Genomic DNA, 15,232 nt, shown 5'->3' with positions numbered 1-15,232 from the left:
CGAGCGGCGCGCAGGCGCAATACTCTGCCGCTACCGGAGTAGACGCGTGTACGCCATTTCAGGAAGTCAAGCGGGGTGAGGGGCGGGGTTTCGTTTGAACTCCGCCCACACCTCCTGGTTGTCATAGTAATACTGAGGGCGCTGAAGTTGTCTTGTCTCTCTAGACTCTAAACGCTGACATGCAGTACACCGGGAGCCAATATATCGGGTCGTACACAAACGGGAGGTAAGGTCCCATTCGTTCGTGTGTTCACTCCCGGGCTGGGGAAAGGCAGCTGCCTTTTGGTCTCTGCCAGGGACTTTGAGCCAAGCATTTTCAAACGCTTGTGCTAACATACTCATGTACACATGTCTAATAAGCCACATAGGTGGGATTCATTCAATTTATTGTGTGATGTGTGTGTGTCCCAGCACCCACATGGTGGCTCACGACCATTAATAACCAAAGTTCCTCTTCTGGCCTCTGTGGGTACCAGCACGCACCTGGTGCACATACATACATGTTGGCAAAACACTCATACACATTAAAAAATAAAAATAATTTTTTTTAAATAGGACTTTTTAAAAAAGGAAAACAGGAGCCTGGAATACAAGAGCTGATTCCAGGACCACTGGGGTTCTTACACAGAGAAACCCTGTCTCAAAAAAAAAAAAATGGAAAATAGGAAATGCTATTCAGCAAATGCCCTCAAAAAGCTCATGCAGACAATGAGGGCAAGTAAGACTGACACAGTTAAGTAATCAAGGTCAGCACTGTGGGCACGAGAGGCAGAGGACCCAGTGTGGCTAGCAGCTCCAGATGAAGAAGGTGGAATATTTTTTAGAACTGGAGAGCCTGAGGCTGGGGGGAAAGTATATTGACAGATAAATCCTAGCTGTTGTGGTGTAAATCACTTCATGGGGCTGTGGAGATGGAGAGATGAAGGGCCTGATTTGGGAGGGTCTGTGTGCGCAAGCTAGAGGGACTGCAGGGTGTTTTGAGTTTGAGGCTGTGGGATCAATGACCTAGCGGGCAATAGGGATAGATTCCTAGAGAAAGTGGTAATAATACATATGGGATGCTGACTCAGATCTTCAATCAGCTTTGCAAGGGAGATGGTAAAGGACTCAAGACTCTTGTCTGACTCTTCAGAACGTGGCAAAGATGCTAGGTGTACAACACTTCCACGAGAGTGATTTAGTTCAGGCTGATCTTGCACATACATGGTTGAACTTAGGCAAAACAAGCGGCATACTCACTCTTACGAATACAATGCTAAGAAGTGATGGAGTAAGAATTTCTACCCATTTCTGTGTCTAAACCACATCACTTCTTCCCACCTGGCCTTGCTACAGCAGAAGTTTTGTCAGCTGGAGATAAAGGACTGGGTATTCTTGGCACAGAAACCGGGAAACCCACACACATCTTTATGATGTGCTCTGCACGTAAAGTCAGTGAGACAGACAGACACCGACAGAAGGTCAGAATTCTACACACTTTCACCTGTCTGTACTGTACCAGCCACCCCTGTTCATCCCAAGCAATGTGTTTGCTTGAGGTCTTTTTGGTACTGCTGTAATCACAGTATTGAAACCCAGACCTGACAGGAGCCTCTCAGCTGCCCACAACCCACAAGAAGATAGTTGTTGATTTGCTGGCTGGCTGTTCTTTTCATAGTTCTGCCATGTACTCTGCCTGAATCTTGGTTTTTAGCAACAGGCAACTTAGTCATCCTTTGGGCTGTTTAGATTCCAGCATGTAATGAGAGAAACAGCACCTAGAGAACCCAGCCTTCAGCTAGAGGCAGACCCCCATTTCCTCATCTTCAGAAGGGGGAGCTAATGAACACCCCGAGGGGATTCAAAGACATACTTAACAGTATGCATACAGATGTTGTTTTCACGGAGAGATAATGGCAGGGGGAGGAGGCTCTTTTCTTTCTTGGTCTGAGAGGAGGCAATTTATTTTTAGAGTTTAAATGCCTGGAATCACTTCTTATATAGAATAAATTAATACTTAATATTTGGTTTAGGTAGAGTTCCCACTGCTGGTGGGAATATAACATTGGACAAGTGCTCTGGAAAAGCTTGACATTTTCTTAAAAAGTAAGACAGGCATTTGACTCCTAGGTATTAGCCTGATAAATGGGAATATATGCCCATACAAAGGCATGCTTGTGAGTGCTCCAACAGCTTTATGTAACTGAGACTGTAATAACCGGAAACTGGAATCAACCCAAATGTCCACCAACATGTGAATGAGCAAACAATGTGGTATATCCATTCACTGGAAGAGCACACAGCAGTGAGAATGCTGGTTCACACAGCAGTAACGTGAATAGATCTCAGAAGAATTATACTGAGTGAAGGAAGTCCCCCCTCCCAAAAAGGAGAACATAGTATATGATTTTTATATAAAATTATAGGAAATGAAGATGAATTCATGGCCACAGAAAATTGATCAGTATTTGCTTAGGGATGAGGAATGAAAAGAACAAATAAGAAAGATTAAAGAAGATTAGGCAGTAGCTGGGGTGGGGGATATATTAATTATATTGACTATGATGATGGTTTCCAGGATATGTGTCAAGGCTCACAAGCTATACACTTTAAGTATGTGTATAGTTTTGCATATCAATTATGCTTCATAAATAAAACTGTTTTAACAAAACATTAAAATTCATGATTTGCTTGTACCATATCTAAATATAAAAATGAAAAACCCGGTATAGTGGCTTATACCTATATTCTCAGAATTTGAGAGGCTGAGGCAGGAGGATTGTCAAGGCTTCAAGGCCAGTCTGATCTACATGAGTTCCAGGTCAGCATCGGCAAGAGAGTGAATCCCTATTGATAAATAAATAAATAAATAAAATGTAGGGCCTCTCTGACCTCATGGTCATGATTTCCCTGGAAGTGCTGCACAGTTGAGTTCTAGATGATTCTACTTCAGAACACAGAGAAGAAGAAAGACCTTCTACGTTTTATAATAGCCACCATGCCTCATAGTGATTCCCATTTGACAAATGAAAAAGGTAAGTAAGGTGCAGAGTGAATTCTGTAGCTGGCCCAAGCTAACATTTGACAGAACAAGGATTTGCTTAGTGGACAAGACTGAACTGGTCACGGTGGACTCAGAATCAGCTGCCTGGGCCGCTGGTTCTGCAGTTTCTGCTGTGCACCTCTGACGCAGTCCACAGTCCTCTCTGGGCCTAGCAAGGCCAGCAATGAACAGCATCAACTCCAGGACAGTCTGCGGGGGCAAGGAGGATGGCAGAGCAAAGGCTGCGCATCTTAAACAACTTATTGATTGATTGATTGATTGATTGTGATTTTGATGAGAGCAAAGCCCCACAGAAGCTCTGCGAGAACAGTGCTGGGTGACGACACCTAAGGATGCAGAGAGTGACTGTCTCCCCATCCTTACAGGATGGAGGGCAATGCGGAGTACATCCTCCCTACTGAAACGCGGTATGTTGGGGACATGAAGGACGGCATGTTCCATGGAGAAGGAACCCTGTTCTTTCCCAGTGGGAGCCGATTCGACGCCACCTGGGAGAAAGGATTGGCGGTGAAGGTGACCAGCTGGGGCTTCGGGAAGGGTCTCAGGCAGGAAGAGCCCCTCACCTGTTGTTGCCTCTTTCCATTCTCTCCTCTCTCTGCTACTCATCCTCCAAGGATTCTAGGATCTCCTCCCTCCATCCTGCTGTGCCATTTGCAGTCTGCTCTCTGGCCAATGACTGTCTCTGAAATGCATGCTCTTCAGGGTGTGTGTGTGTGTAGTTTTCAAGGCAGGGTTTCTCTGTGTGCCCCTGGCTGTCCTGGAGCTCACTATATAGACTAGACTGGCCTTGAGCTCACAGATCTGCTTGCCTTTGCCTCCCGAGGGCCGGGATTAAAGTGTGCACCACCACTGCCCAGTCCATGCTCCCCAGCCTTAAACAACAGTCAGCATGGCTATCTACTGCTGCTGTGGCCGATTACCCCTCAGCTGACCATGTACCATCGTACGGCTCTGGGGACTGGAAGCCTAAACAGGGCCAGCAGGCCGACTCCAGGAGAGAATCTCTTCCCTCACATTTTTTTCTACCTTCTAGAAGCTGCCTGCGTTTCTCGACTCAGGCCCAGGTATCACTCCAGTCTCTGCTTACAGCTCCAAGTCACTTCTTCTCCCCCGTCTCGTCCTCTCCCTTGGACCTGTCTACCTCTCTCTTGTAAGGACCCTCACCTCACATTGAGCCATTCTAGAAAAGGTCTCTTTTAAAAATTATTCAAGGTAACACATTCATAAGTTCCAGCAGGTCTGGTCAGCTTTGGGGGAAGGGTGGGATGGCGTAGCTTAGCCGATCACAATGGTGCTGACTGTAAAGGGAGAAGTGTGCATTCTCAGCCATCTCCTGACACACAGCAGACACTCAGGAAATGTCAGCTTTTACTGCCACCACCTCTGCTACATCATCTAATCCAAAGGTTCTTATCTTGGGGTTTATGGGTAGAACTTAGGGATCAGTGGACCCCTGATTTATACACACACAAAAGCCTCTGTGAATATGGAACTATATTTTTCTGCGGAAAAATGACCTGCACTCATTTGAGTTTCCCTGAGTGTTTGCTGGGCCTGACGCATGACCTAAATAAAGGTTAAGAAATGCTTCTTCTTTTATAGCTTGGGGACTCTATGCCTCAGGAAGGGGATGTGACTTACCCAAGGTCACACAGTGAACAAACAGTATTGTGGGAATTTCCACCCATGTTTCCTGAGGCCTAGGCTGATGTGCTCTTTACATCCTGAGGTTTCCTTTAGCTCTGAAGCAGCAAGAACAGAATGCGCATATCTGGACAGGAGGCTGTGGCTCCTGGCTCTGGCTTTTCCAGCTACAATAATAATAAAAGGAAAAACAGCATGTGCAAGTGTTCCTTTGTGGGTATTAGAGCACTCAGAGGAGGGTGATCAGGAGGGCACGGCAGATAGACAGAGTCTGGCTCATGAGATAATGGAAGCTGGGACACAGTGTATCTTCTGAAAGCTGGAGGCCCAGAGAAAGCCAGAACTGTAGTCCTTGTCCAAACTGAAATGCTGAGACTCTCGAGAGGCAGAGGCGAGGTGTGCTGATGTCCAAGGCCAAGATGAAATGGGCATCCCAGGACAGCTGAGAGCAAGCGGTCCTTCCTCTGTCCCATCTTCTGATCATGTCTTTAACAGTGCCCATCTGTATGGGCAAGGGTGATCTCTGTATTTTGTCAACTCAAATGCTAATCTCTTTGGAAAACACACACACCTCCCAGATAAGCTTGGCACATACCTATCTCACCAAATTCCCAGCCACCCCTATTAGAGGGATACTGTCATCCTAATCCTATAAATGAGGAATCTGGCAAGAGCCTAGAGTAGGCCACCTGCCCAGCTCCATGCAGTCGCCATGATTTCTGCATCGTACATAGGTTGGGTGCAGTATCTCTGTCCCCCCTAATCTTCACAACCATGGCCATTGTGACAGCTGCCACTTCATTCCTGAGGCAGTGAAAAGCCAATCGTTTCCTTGGTAACAAGGCTTTGGTCTCCTCTGGTTCCTTCCAGGGCAAGTATACCTTTGCTGATGGGCTGCAGTATGAGGACAGACACTGGCACTACTGTGACAGTTATGACCGGAGATTCCACACCGAGATCTGCTATGGCCTGAAGCCCTCAGGTAGCCCACCCACAGCGTGAGGGAGGTTGAAGGCCCTGAAGTGAATGCCTGGTCCCCACTGAACCTTCCCAAGGGGAAGATGGATGCAGCAGACCCAGGAGAGCCACAGGACCCAGTCCTCACATCTCAGGCCCCTGGGCTGGCCAAGGGGAGAAGACCAAGGAATCCCACTTCTCTGTGCCTCAGCTTTCCCCATCCAAGTCAGAGAAGCAGTGTTTTCTGCCTTACAAGTTCATTGCCAATAAGAAAATTTGCACCTGGAATGGTGTTTTGCGTGCATGTCTTGCGTGCATGCATGGCACATGACATCTGTCATGCTAAAAATATGTAAGCATTATACCACAAAAGGGTGGGAAAGGGGGACACAGGCTGACAGGACATGTGTTCCATGGGCTGTGTCCCTCCAGTCCCTGTCTTCTCTTAGACTGTTTAGGGTGCCCCATCTGGTCACTCTTCCCTGCCCCACCTCACAGGGGAGAAAATCGAGAGCATCTCTAAGATGGCAACTCGACTGAGGTTTCAGTCACTGAATTGCCTCAAAGTCACTAGCATGGGAAAGGCATTCAGCAATCATTGCCAATATATATGTATTTTGGTCAGGGTCAAGTGTATAATTAGACAACATTCAAGCATTGTTTTTGTGTGGTGCAGATATGCAAGCACAGCATAGTGGGCTCAGAGAAAGGTAAATTCAGGACTTAACATTAAAAAGAACATTCCAGCATCCCCCTTTACTCCAGTCACGGCATTCCAAGACTTAAAATGTCTGTACCCCTGACTTAGGGATTGAACTCAGACCCACTCCTTCCCTCCTGTGTCACTTAGCACCCAGGGTCCAGAGCCTGGCAGCTTCCTAGCTAGCTTGCACTGGGCCTGTTACTCAGCCTCTGATGTGAGTTCGCTCTGTAAGAAGGGGCTACTCTGGGGCTTATCTGAGACAGGAGGAGCCAAATGTGTAGTACACTAGAAACAATGAATGGTACCACTGATGTGGGATTCCCCTCTGTATGCTGTGAACCATTTGGTTAATGAATAAAGCTGCTTTGGCCTGTGTCAGGGCAGGATAGAGCTAGGCAGGAAAACTAAACTGAATGCTGGAAAAAAAGAAGATGGAGTCAGAGAGACGCCATATAGCTGCTGAAGGAGATAGATGCCCATGAACCTTACTAGTAAACCATGAGCCTCATGGTAAAATACAAAATAATAGAAATGGGTTAATTTAAGATATAAGAGCTAGCTAGCAATGTGCTTAAGTGATTGGCCAAGCAGTGATGTAATTAATATAGTTTCTGTGTGATTATTTTGGGTCTGGGTGGCTGGGACAAATAAGCAGCCTCCACCTACAGTACTGCTGTGACTATTTCAAAGAAAGTCCAGGTGCGGCCCTCTGTTTGCCCTTTCCTGGTGACCTCCCTCATCTAGGTTCTGTTCTCAGGTTTCCTGGGTGTGGCCAGGGGTTCACACCTGTGGCCTCTGTCCTGCGTGTGATCAAGGGTTCACATCTATGGCCTCTGTCCTGCGTGTGGTCAAGGGTTCACACCTGTGGCTTCTGTCCTGAGTGTGACCACGGGTTCATACCTGTGCCCTCTGTCCATGCACTGGCTAGCCCTCTCTTGAATCTACTCTCCTGGCCATCTCTGACTCACCCTCGGGATTTCTCTGACTTCAGAACTTTATCACGGTGGCCCAAGAAATGAATGAGGGTGATATCAGAGAAGGCAAGGGTCCAGCTCCCAAGGCCCTGCTCACCGCCCCTTTTTCAAATGCTCCGTGGGACCTGTTCCTGATGACTTTGCTCCTGGTTCTGTAAAAGCAGCCTTTGGTCCCACAGTCACATAAACAACAGCAGTGTGTGTGTGTGTGTGTGTGTGTGTGTATGTGACCTTGGTGATGTACTAACTGTCCTCTGTGCCTCCTTAAGGCATCTCTCAGCTCACCAACATGGACCCACCTAGGAAAATCCCCGTTGGCTGCTATGACTGTGGCGATGGCTTCTACGACCCCAAAACCAGAGTCATCAAGGATTACCGGAACCGCTTTCTGAGAAATGCAGGTAGGTGTATGCCAGCACTGCGGACATGCTCTCTCTCCACCTGCAGGGATAACCATACACATGTGCATGCGTGTGTGTGAATATGGTCATCTGGATGTCCCCTTGACCTCAATGCTGGCAGGTCTGTTACGGCCTCAGAGTGAGAGCACGGAGGTGTGTGCTGAAAGGTGAGGCTCTTCTTTCTGTATGCGTCCTTCATTAGCATTAGTGGACTCCTGCGTGTTCTAGATGCCATGCTTGGCGCTGGGTATAGCAGAGAGAAGCTGCATCCCGGGTCCTTCCTGCTGGAGCTGATGCTCCCATAGGCAGTGAGAAAACTACGAATAACTGACTGCAGCATGGAGCAGGCCATCAAAAGGAAGACATGGCCCTAGAAATGAAAGGGTGGGGGCACCATGAAGGAGTAGTTTAGGGTTCCTAGTTCAGAATCAAGGTACCAGAGGTTTTGAGAAGGACATGGCATCTCAATTGGCACCTAGGAATTGACCTTGAACAAGGGGAAGGAGCTTGTTAATCAGTGGGAAAGCACAGGCATGGCCAAAGAGCAGTGACCCCATGTAGTCCAGGAAGGCTGGCTGACTGACTGGCCTCTCAGCTAGCTGGCACATCCGGAACTTCATTTTAGTGAGAGACCCCAAGGCTGATAAGGCTTCACAGTGCCATAACTCTCAGGAAGCAGTGTACAAATAAAAATATGAATGTTTCCTGTAATTCATGGGGTCACAGTTGTCTTCCTGGGGTCATAGTCCCACTATGGTACCGATAGCTATGGTCCTTCTCAAAGATGTGCACACATCTGTATACATGCGCGTGTGCGCACACCTACACACACACAGAGAGAGAGAGAGAGAGAGAGAGAGAGAGAGAGAGAGAGAGAGAGAGAGAAGGAGGGGTGTATATACTTTTAAGGGATTTACAGTCTGTGGAGAAGCTCTCTGTGTGAGGAAATATCGAGTAGAACAGAATGGTTCCACGGCAGTGAACAGCATCCCCTTCCCACAGGGACGTCACTCACTCAGTGGAGATGCAGAATGTTGCCAATAGGGCTGGCATGAGAGCCAGGGAAGCATCTGCTGATCCCAAGGCTGGAATCCAGAAGTGCTTTGAAAAGAGCATGTGGAATGTTGAGATCCAGGGACCCAGCGACACCCCTTCTTGTGGGGACACTGTGCCTCAGGGCCAAGTGAGCCAGTACTAAACAGGGTGACTTCCCAAAGGGCCTATCGAATGCTAGTGTCCCTCCCACATTTATTTCAACTGTAAATGCCTAGCACCAAGAAAGCACCAAGAGAACATGGAGACAACAGAGAAAGTCACACATGCAGCAGCTCCACCTCCAGGCCTATGGCAAAGGGCAACAGTGGGGGTCACAGGAAGTGAGTGGAGGTACTAAGGAACTCAGAAGAGGGCATTGTCAGGCTGCAGCTGAGCTCCAAGCAGGCACTGCCCAGCGGGGTCTATGAGGACTGCAATGACGCTGTTTCTGGAAGTGTAGGAAAAATGACACTGGGCGGGAAATGCCACTTCTAAGAAACATTAGCGTGAACAGCAAACAAAACAGAAAGGAATCAGAGAACTGGCTGGCAAAATGTAAATGTGCCATGCTGCCTTGCCCACCCCCACTACACAGAGCAGAATGTGAATGTACCTCCATTGCCATGCCCCCTCCAACCTGCACAGAGCAGTGTGTGAATGTACCTCCGCTGCTGTATTCCCCCCCAACCTACACAGAGCAGAGTGTGAATGTACCTCCACAACCCAGTCTTCTGTCACAAAGCTCCTGAGCAGGTGAGCTCTTCTACAGATGTTAGAACTTCCCCAAAAAGGTGTGTCCCCTGTGCCCCAGTTGGTATGGAACATATGCTGTCAACAAGCTGAACTGTCCTTTCTAGAAAAACAAAGATACTGGCACCTTTTCCCCACATGGGGAGATAGAAGCTCAAAGACCCTGGACCTGTGTTCAACCGATATTAATTTCTAATCAGCCCTGCCTAAAGAACCTATAACCAGCCAGCCACTGTCAATAATCCTTCTATGAAACACTTTGGGGGAGGTGAAGGCATGTATGGGGAGCACAAGGAAAGACCAGTGCTGTGGTCACAGAAGACTACACAGCAGCACGGGCGAGACTGCCATCACCACATCTTTGACTGATCTGAAGCTGAATGTAACATTTATAAGCTCTTTCTTCCACTTCACACCATGGCCTGTTTTATATTTCCAGCTTTGTATTTCCTCTGGTCTCACTTTTGTGTTTGTTTGTTTATCTGTTTAATCTGGCAAGGTTACCTAAACTGTCATTACAAAGACAAGACCTGCCAAAAAGTCCAAACAGAAACACTCTGGCTGTTCAGTTGGTTGGTTCTATTTTTGTTAAGTTTCTACCAGCAGTGGAAGTGTTAAGGAGTGTGGGGAACTCCTGGGTTCTACGTAGTGGTTCCTTTGTCCAGTTGTATAACAGTAACCCAGTTAGTCTGCAACCAGTGACTGTCACTCCAGCCTGCCTAGTGCTCTCCTCCATGCTAAACTCTGTTGCGAGTCTTTCTCTGTCCTGCCAGCCAGATCCCAAATAACCACATGGAGACTTATTATTAACAACTCAGCCAATGGCTTAGGTTTTCTTCTAACTAGCTCTTATTAACCCATTTCTATTCATCTACGTGCTGCCACGTAGCTCATGACTTTTACCTCATCGCCTACGTGTCATGCTTTCTCCATGTCTACTCAAAACTCTGCCTTTCTTCTTCCCAGTATCCTCTGTGCCTAAAAGTCCTGCCTAGCTATTGGTCATTAAGCTCTGTATTAAACCACCCAGAATGACACATCTTCACAGTGTACAAAAAGATCATTCCATAGCAAAGCTCATTGGAGCCACACTGCATCACCTGACAGGACCACCCCCTTGAGAACTGAGACCTGTAAGCCAGTGAAGTTTGAGGCTGTGGGGCAGACATTCTTCCTAAAGCCTGAGTCAGTGTACCAGGCATGCCTTGTCACTGAACACAGGGCTGGCATACACTGGATGCTCATTAAATAGGTATGAAGCAGGGCCAGGTGTATCTCAAGGTAGAGAGCATTTGTCTAGTATGCATGAGGCCTTCATTTCAATCCTGAGGGCAACAAAAAAAGTAAGGATATATAAACCAGATAAATCAAGGAATGGATGTGAACTATGAACCTCTACCCTGGGGGTGGGTGCAGGGGAATATATTTCTTGCATGTCTCTAATGTGTTTGACTATGAAATTTGCTGGGAAGTGGGGCAGTGGGAGTATTTTGCAGAATCAGGGCAGTATGAACTCTATTCTGGAACATTCCAGAGTGTGGTGTGTTTGTTAAATCTTTCTATGGTTAGGGTAGGATGCAAGATCTTCATTTGATGCTTTTAAAGGTTTGAATTATATTCCAGTCCCGTTTCCCCAGAATAGCACCTGCTCCAATGAAGAGTCACGGCCTGATGTTCATGACAGACCCAGAAGCACACATTTGCAATGTAATGGGCAGGACTTTTAACTAAGTGGGAGATGAAGGAGAGGGAAACATGATACAGAGAACAGGGCTCACAGAGGTAATGGGCCTTAAAGAATGAATGACTGGGGTGTCGCTTAGTTGGTAGAGTACTTGTCTCACCTGCGTGAAGCCACAGCGCACATAGCCCAGGCATGGTGGCACATGCCCATAATCCCAGCACCTGTGAGGTGGAAGCAGGAGAACCAAGAGCAAGATAACTCTCACACATAGCAAATTTGAGGCCAGCCTGGTCAGATATGTTTAAAACAAACAAACAATGGATATATACTGACTACACTAGCAGGAGAGTCAGGGAGGGGCACGCTAGGCAGAGAGAATATGTAAAGACACAGAGGCATAAAAACATGTCATGACTGAGTAACTTCAGTGTTCCAGGGGAAGCCGTTCTTAGTCGTGTACTTAAACATTTTGGGGCTCTTGGAGGATGGACACAATGGTCTGCACGGCAGGAATTTATACACCTGTTGTGTGTCTGGATCAGGGCTAGGAATGGGGATGGTAGCAGTGCCCCAGAATCTTCTCCAGCGGAGCAGGAAAGACAGTTCAGAGTTCAGCACACAGGAGAGACACCCGACCCTGAGGCTAGCAGGCCAGGGCGGTTTCACAGAATACCTCTGAAACCAACACAAGAGCAGGAGATACAGCAGGGCTGGGAAGAGTGCTAAAAGGCAGGGGACAGAAGAGTGCTAAAAGGCAGGGGACAGAGTGTACAAAGGTTAGAGTTGGGAGAGAGTGTCTGTCACCTGGGAACCGCAGTGACAGGAGCATGGTGGGGGTATTTGTCCTTTAGAAAGACCCATTACACAGAAAGGAAAGGGCAAAAGAGTTAAGTTTAGATAGGAGATTCTTCTGGTAAGATGCAGGGTGGGGGAGGACAACTGAAAGGACCCTAGTAGGCCCAGGCTGGTGACCCATAAAACCTGGGTTACAGTTCTGGCCCCAGCTCTCTGAATGTAAGCCACCATGAGGATGCTCTTCACTGCTGAGCCATCTCTCCAGCCCAAAAAATGCCTTTCCTAACTGGGGCCTGTGGCACCTGCAGCACTCAATTACTGTGAAAAGTAACTTTTCTTTTGAGGCAAAGTCTTGCTATGTTGCTCAGACTGGCCTTGAACTCCTGGACTCAAGCACATCTTCAGCCTTCCAAGTAGCTAGCATCACAGGCATGCAAGCTGTGCTTGCATTTAGTGCAATTTAAATCCACCCTTCTACTCATTAAAAAGGTTTGCAAACATCCAGCATTCCAGGATATGAGCAGGCGACCTGGGTTCTCCTGAGTTTGGCTTTTAGGTTATGCCAGTTAGTTTTCATTATCAACTTGGCAAAACTGAGTCCCCTGGGAAGAGAGTGTCATTGGGGAACTGTCTAGATCAATTGTCCTGTGGGCATGTCTGTGAGGGGTTATATTAATACTTATTTGAGATGAGATGACCTTTCTTCTGTGGGTGGCACCATTCTCTGGGCAGGGCTGTGTAAGAGTGGAGCAAGCATGCTGAGCACCATGGTGGATGTGACCAGTTCTCTCGGGCTCTTGCCTCCTGACTTCGCCTGGACTATAGCCCAGACTGTGGGCCTTGTGGAATCTTCCTACCTCAAGTTGCTTTTGTCACAGCAGCAGGGAAGGCACAGGCTCTGAGGCACATCAGGAGCGTTTCCTCCTGATGACCGCACACGTGGCACAGCCCATGTGCATATGCCTTCTGCACACACGCAATGTTCAATGTTCTCCAGTCTGCTCTTTGGTAAGTGCTGGCTGCTCGGCGCTATGCTGACTTCACAGCTCTCCCCAAGGACTGCCAGAGGTGGCCTTTCCTGGCTCCACCTGCCTCCCTCTCCTCTAAGCAGTGCTTAGCCTGTGACAGTGAAGTGTCTTCGTTTGGGAGCTCATGAGGTCGTGTCTGTCACCACCGTTCCTGGCATCTCACAGGTCCCATGAGCCGATCAAGTCTTTGTCAAAGAAAAGACAGGCAGGTAGAGCCCTTCCTCTCACATCTCACGTGTTCTTCTGGAATTCAAAGTTCAGGTCTCACACATAATAGACAACTTGCTATTTTGAATGAAAGCTATCCATTATATTTCTCCATGGTGCCAAGGTTTCAGATCATCTTACTGCCAACACAGGTCATAATCGGGGGACTCAGGCATGTCTGACCTGCAGGGTTTGTGTCTGAGCTTGGGCTTGGCTGCTAGGTGGGTCCTTGTTGTGTAGCTAGTGGCATTAGCCATTTCTGTCCGCCTCGCAGCTTCTGCTCGTGTGCTGCCTCAAGCAGGAAAGCCTGCATACGTACATGTTGGCATCTGGAATGGAGGCCGGGAGATGTCCTGAGGTGAGAATGTCAGGTCTCAGAGTGGCAGGTAGGCTGGAGGCGGTAGAACTATTCCATCTCCCCATCAGTGATCTTTCCATTGCTCCCTGGAGCTTTCTGTCTTAAATCAGTGACTTGTAAGTGACAGCCACTGGGCACAGTTAGTGTATGCCCCTCTCAGTACAGCAAACACAACAAACCAGGCTTGTTTAGGACCTTTTGTCCCATGAGAGGCCTGAGGACTGGGAGAGGTGCTGTAGTGATTAAAGATGCAGGGCTTAGAACTCCATCAATGGTAGGCCCCTAGTCTGAGATCACACACAGGTGAGCTGTGTGATCATGGATAGCTCACTTTGTGCTCTAAGAGCCTCAGTTTCCTCATCTATGAAATGGGTATTGTGGTAACATCTCTCTGGAGGATCTGCAGGAAAAAGGAAGGATAAGTACATGACTAGGCAGCCCCGGCACCTGGCCCCACAGGTGTTCAGTGTTGGCGGCTCGAGGCCGCCATCACTGTGATGATTACTGACTCAGGCTGGAGGAAAGAGGAGTAAGTGGGGCCCTGGGGCTTATTATGTTTTCTCTGGATGCTAAGGAGCAAAGAAGTCTCTTGGGAGACAGGTGTGATTGGCTATGCTAATTCTGCTGCCTCCTCTCGGTTCAGCTTGGGAAACAGAATGCTGCTGGGAGCTAGGGGGCCAGGTCCGGTTCACCTTGTTTGAAGGTCTACCTTCCCCACTCCTGTGTTCTACAACATGTTCAAGTCCACCCAGGCTACCAGCCATCCGTCAGTGAGCAGCGATACAGACAGCCTTTCCTGCCTTCCTGCACCTGCCTCAAACCTCCTCATCTCTCCGCATTAGCACAGGGGCAAGGCTGGGAAAACTCCTGGAGAGGAGGCTGGCCAGGCCCTGGGCTTTGGACTTCTCTCAGCTCTCACCCTCACCTTACCTGGCCTGTAGTTTACAGTGTGGTGTCAGACAGGCTAGCAAGTTCCTTATGGGAGCCTGGAGAGATGTCTCAGTGGTTAGACCGTTTGCTGCTCCTGCAGAGGACCTGTGTTCGAGTCCCAGCACCACATGGTGGCTCACAGCCCTCTCTGTAATTCCAGTTCCAGGAGATCTGACACCCTCTTCTGGCTTGTGTGAGCACCAGGCAGGCATGCATATACACATAAAGTAAGTCTTTAAAAACAGAATTTGCTTCTGGTTGGCCATACAGCTGTTGACAAAGTTAGGCCCAAACCCAAAGCTTGTTTGCTGTAGTTCAGCTGTGGGCACAGTTGAAGGGTCGGGCCCCAGGGGGTGTTATCAGGAGGTGGAGCCCTAGGGGAGGCCCTTGGGTCACCTGGGGCACCCCATGGCAAGGGTCTCACACGTCACTCTCACCAGAGGCCCCAAGCAACCAGGCTGCTACACGTGACTGGGAACCTTTGACAACACAAGCTGAATAGACTTTCTCCCTCTGTGTTCACTGCCTGGCTGCGCTGTCATAGTCACAGCACGCTGATTAATACACTAGTCTTATCTTCTTGCGAATGGGCACTAACTCATTTCATGCTCATTGACCTCTTAAGTCTGGGCATACCTGATTCATGGTTGTTCCTCTAGCAAACACAGTCACTGGACCCACCTGGAGCTCAGGAAGGTTCCCAAATGGATGAGAAGGCCCACT

At 48.3% G+C, this 15,232-nt stretch overlaps 1 protein-coding gene across 1 annotated transcript in view; it reads left to right on the top strand.

Moving 5' to 3' along the window:
• Positions 1–38: 38 nt before the first annotated feature.
• Morn5 (MORN repeat containing 5) overlaps positions 39–15,232 on the top strand; it is a 28,111-nt gene continuing 12,917 nt past the window's right edge. The window contains exons 1-4 of the mRNA XM_048432267.3: positions 39–226; positions 3,409–3,556; positions 5,558–5,669; positions 7,591–7,722. Coding sequence (XP_048288224.1) covers positions 180–226; positions 3,409–3,556; positions 5,558–5,669; positions 7,591–7,722 — 439 coding nt within the window. The 5' untranslated portion in view covers positions 39–179. The remainder of the gene's footprint in view (positions 227–3,408; positions 3,557–5,557; positions 5,670–7,590; positions 7,723–15,232) is intronic.

This window comes from Myodes glareolus, chromosome 21 (assembly GCF_982192425.1).
Source record: "Myodes glareolus chromosome 21, mMyoGla1.1, whole genome shotgun sequence".
Classification (NCBI taxonomy): Eukaryota; Metazoa; Chordata; class Mammalia; order Rodentia; family Cricetidae; genus Myodes; species Myodes glareolus.
Note: the sequence above shows the minus strand (reverse complement) of the source record. Positions and strands in the feature narration are given on the sequence as shown.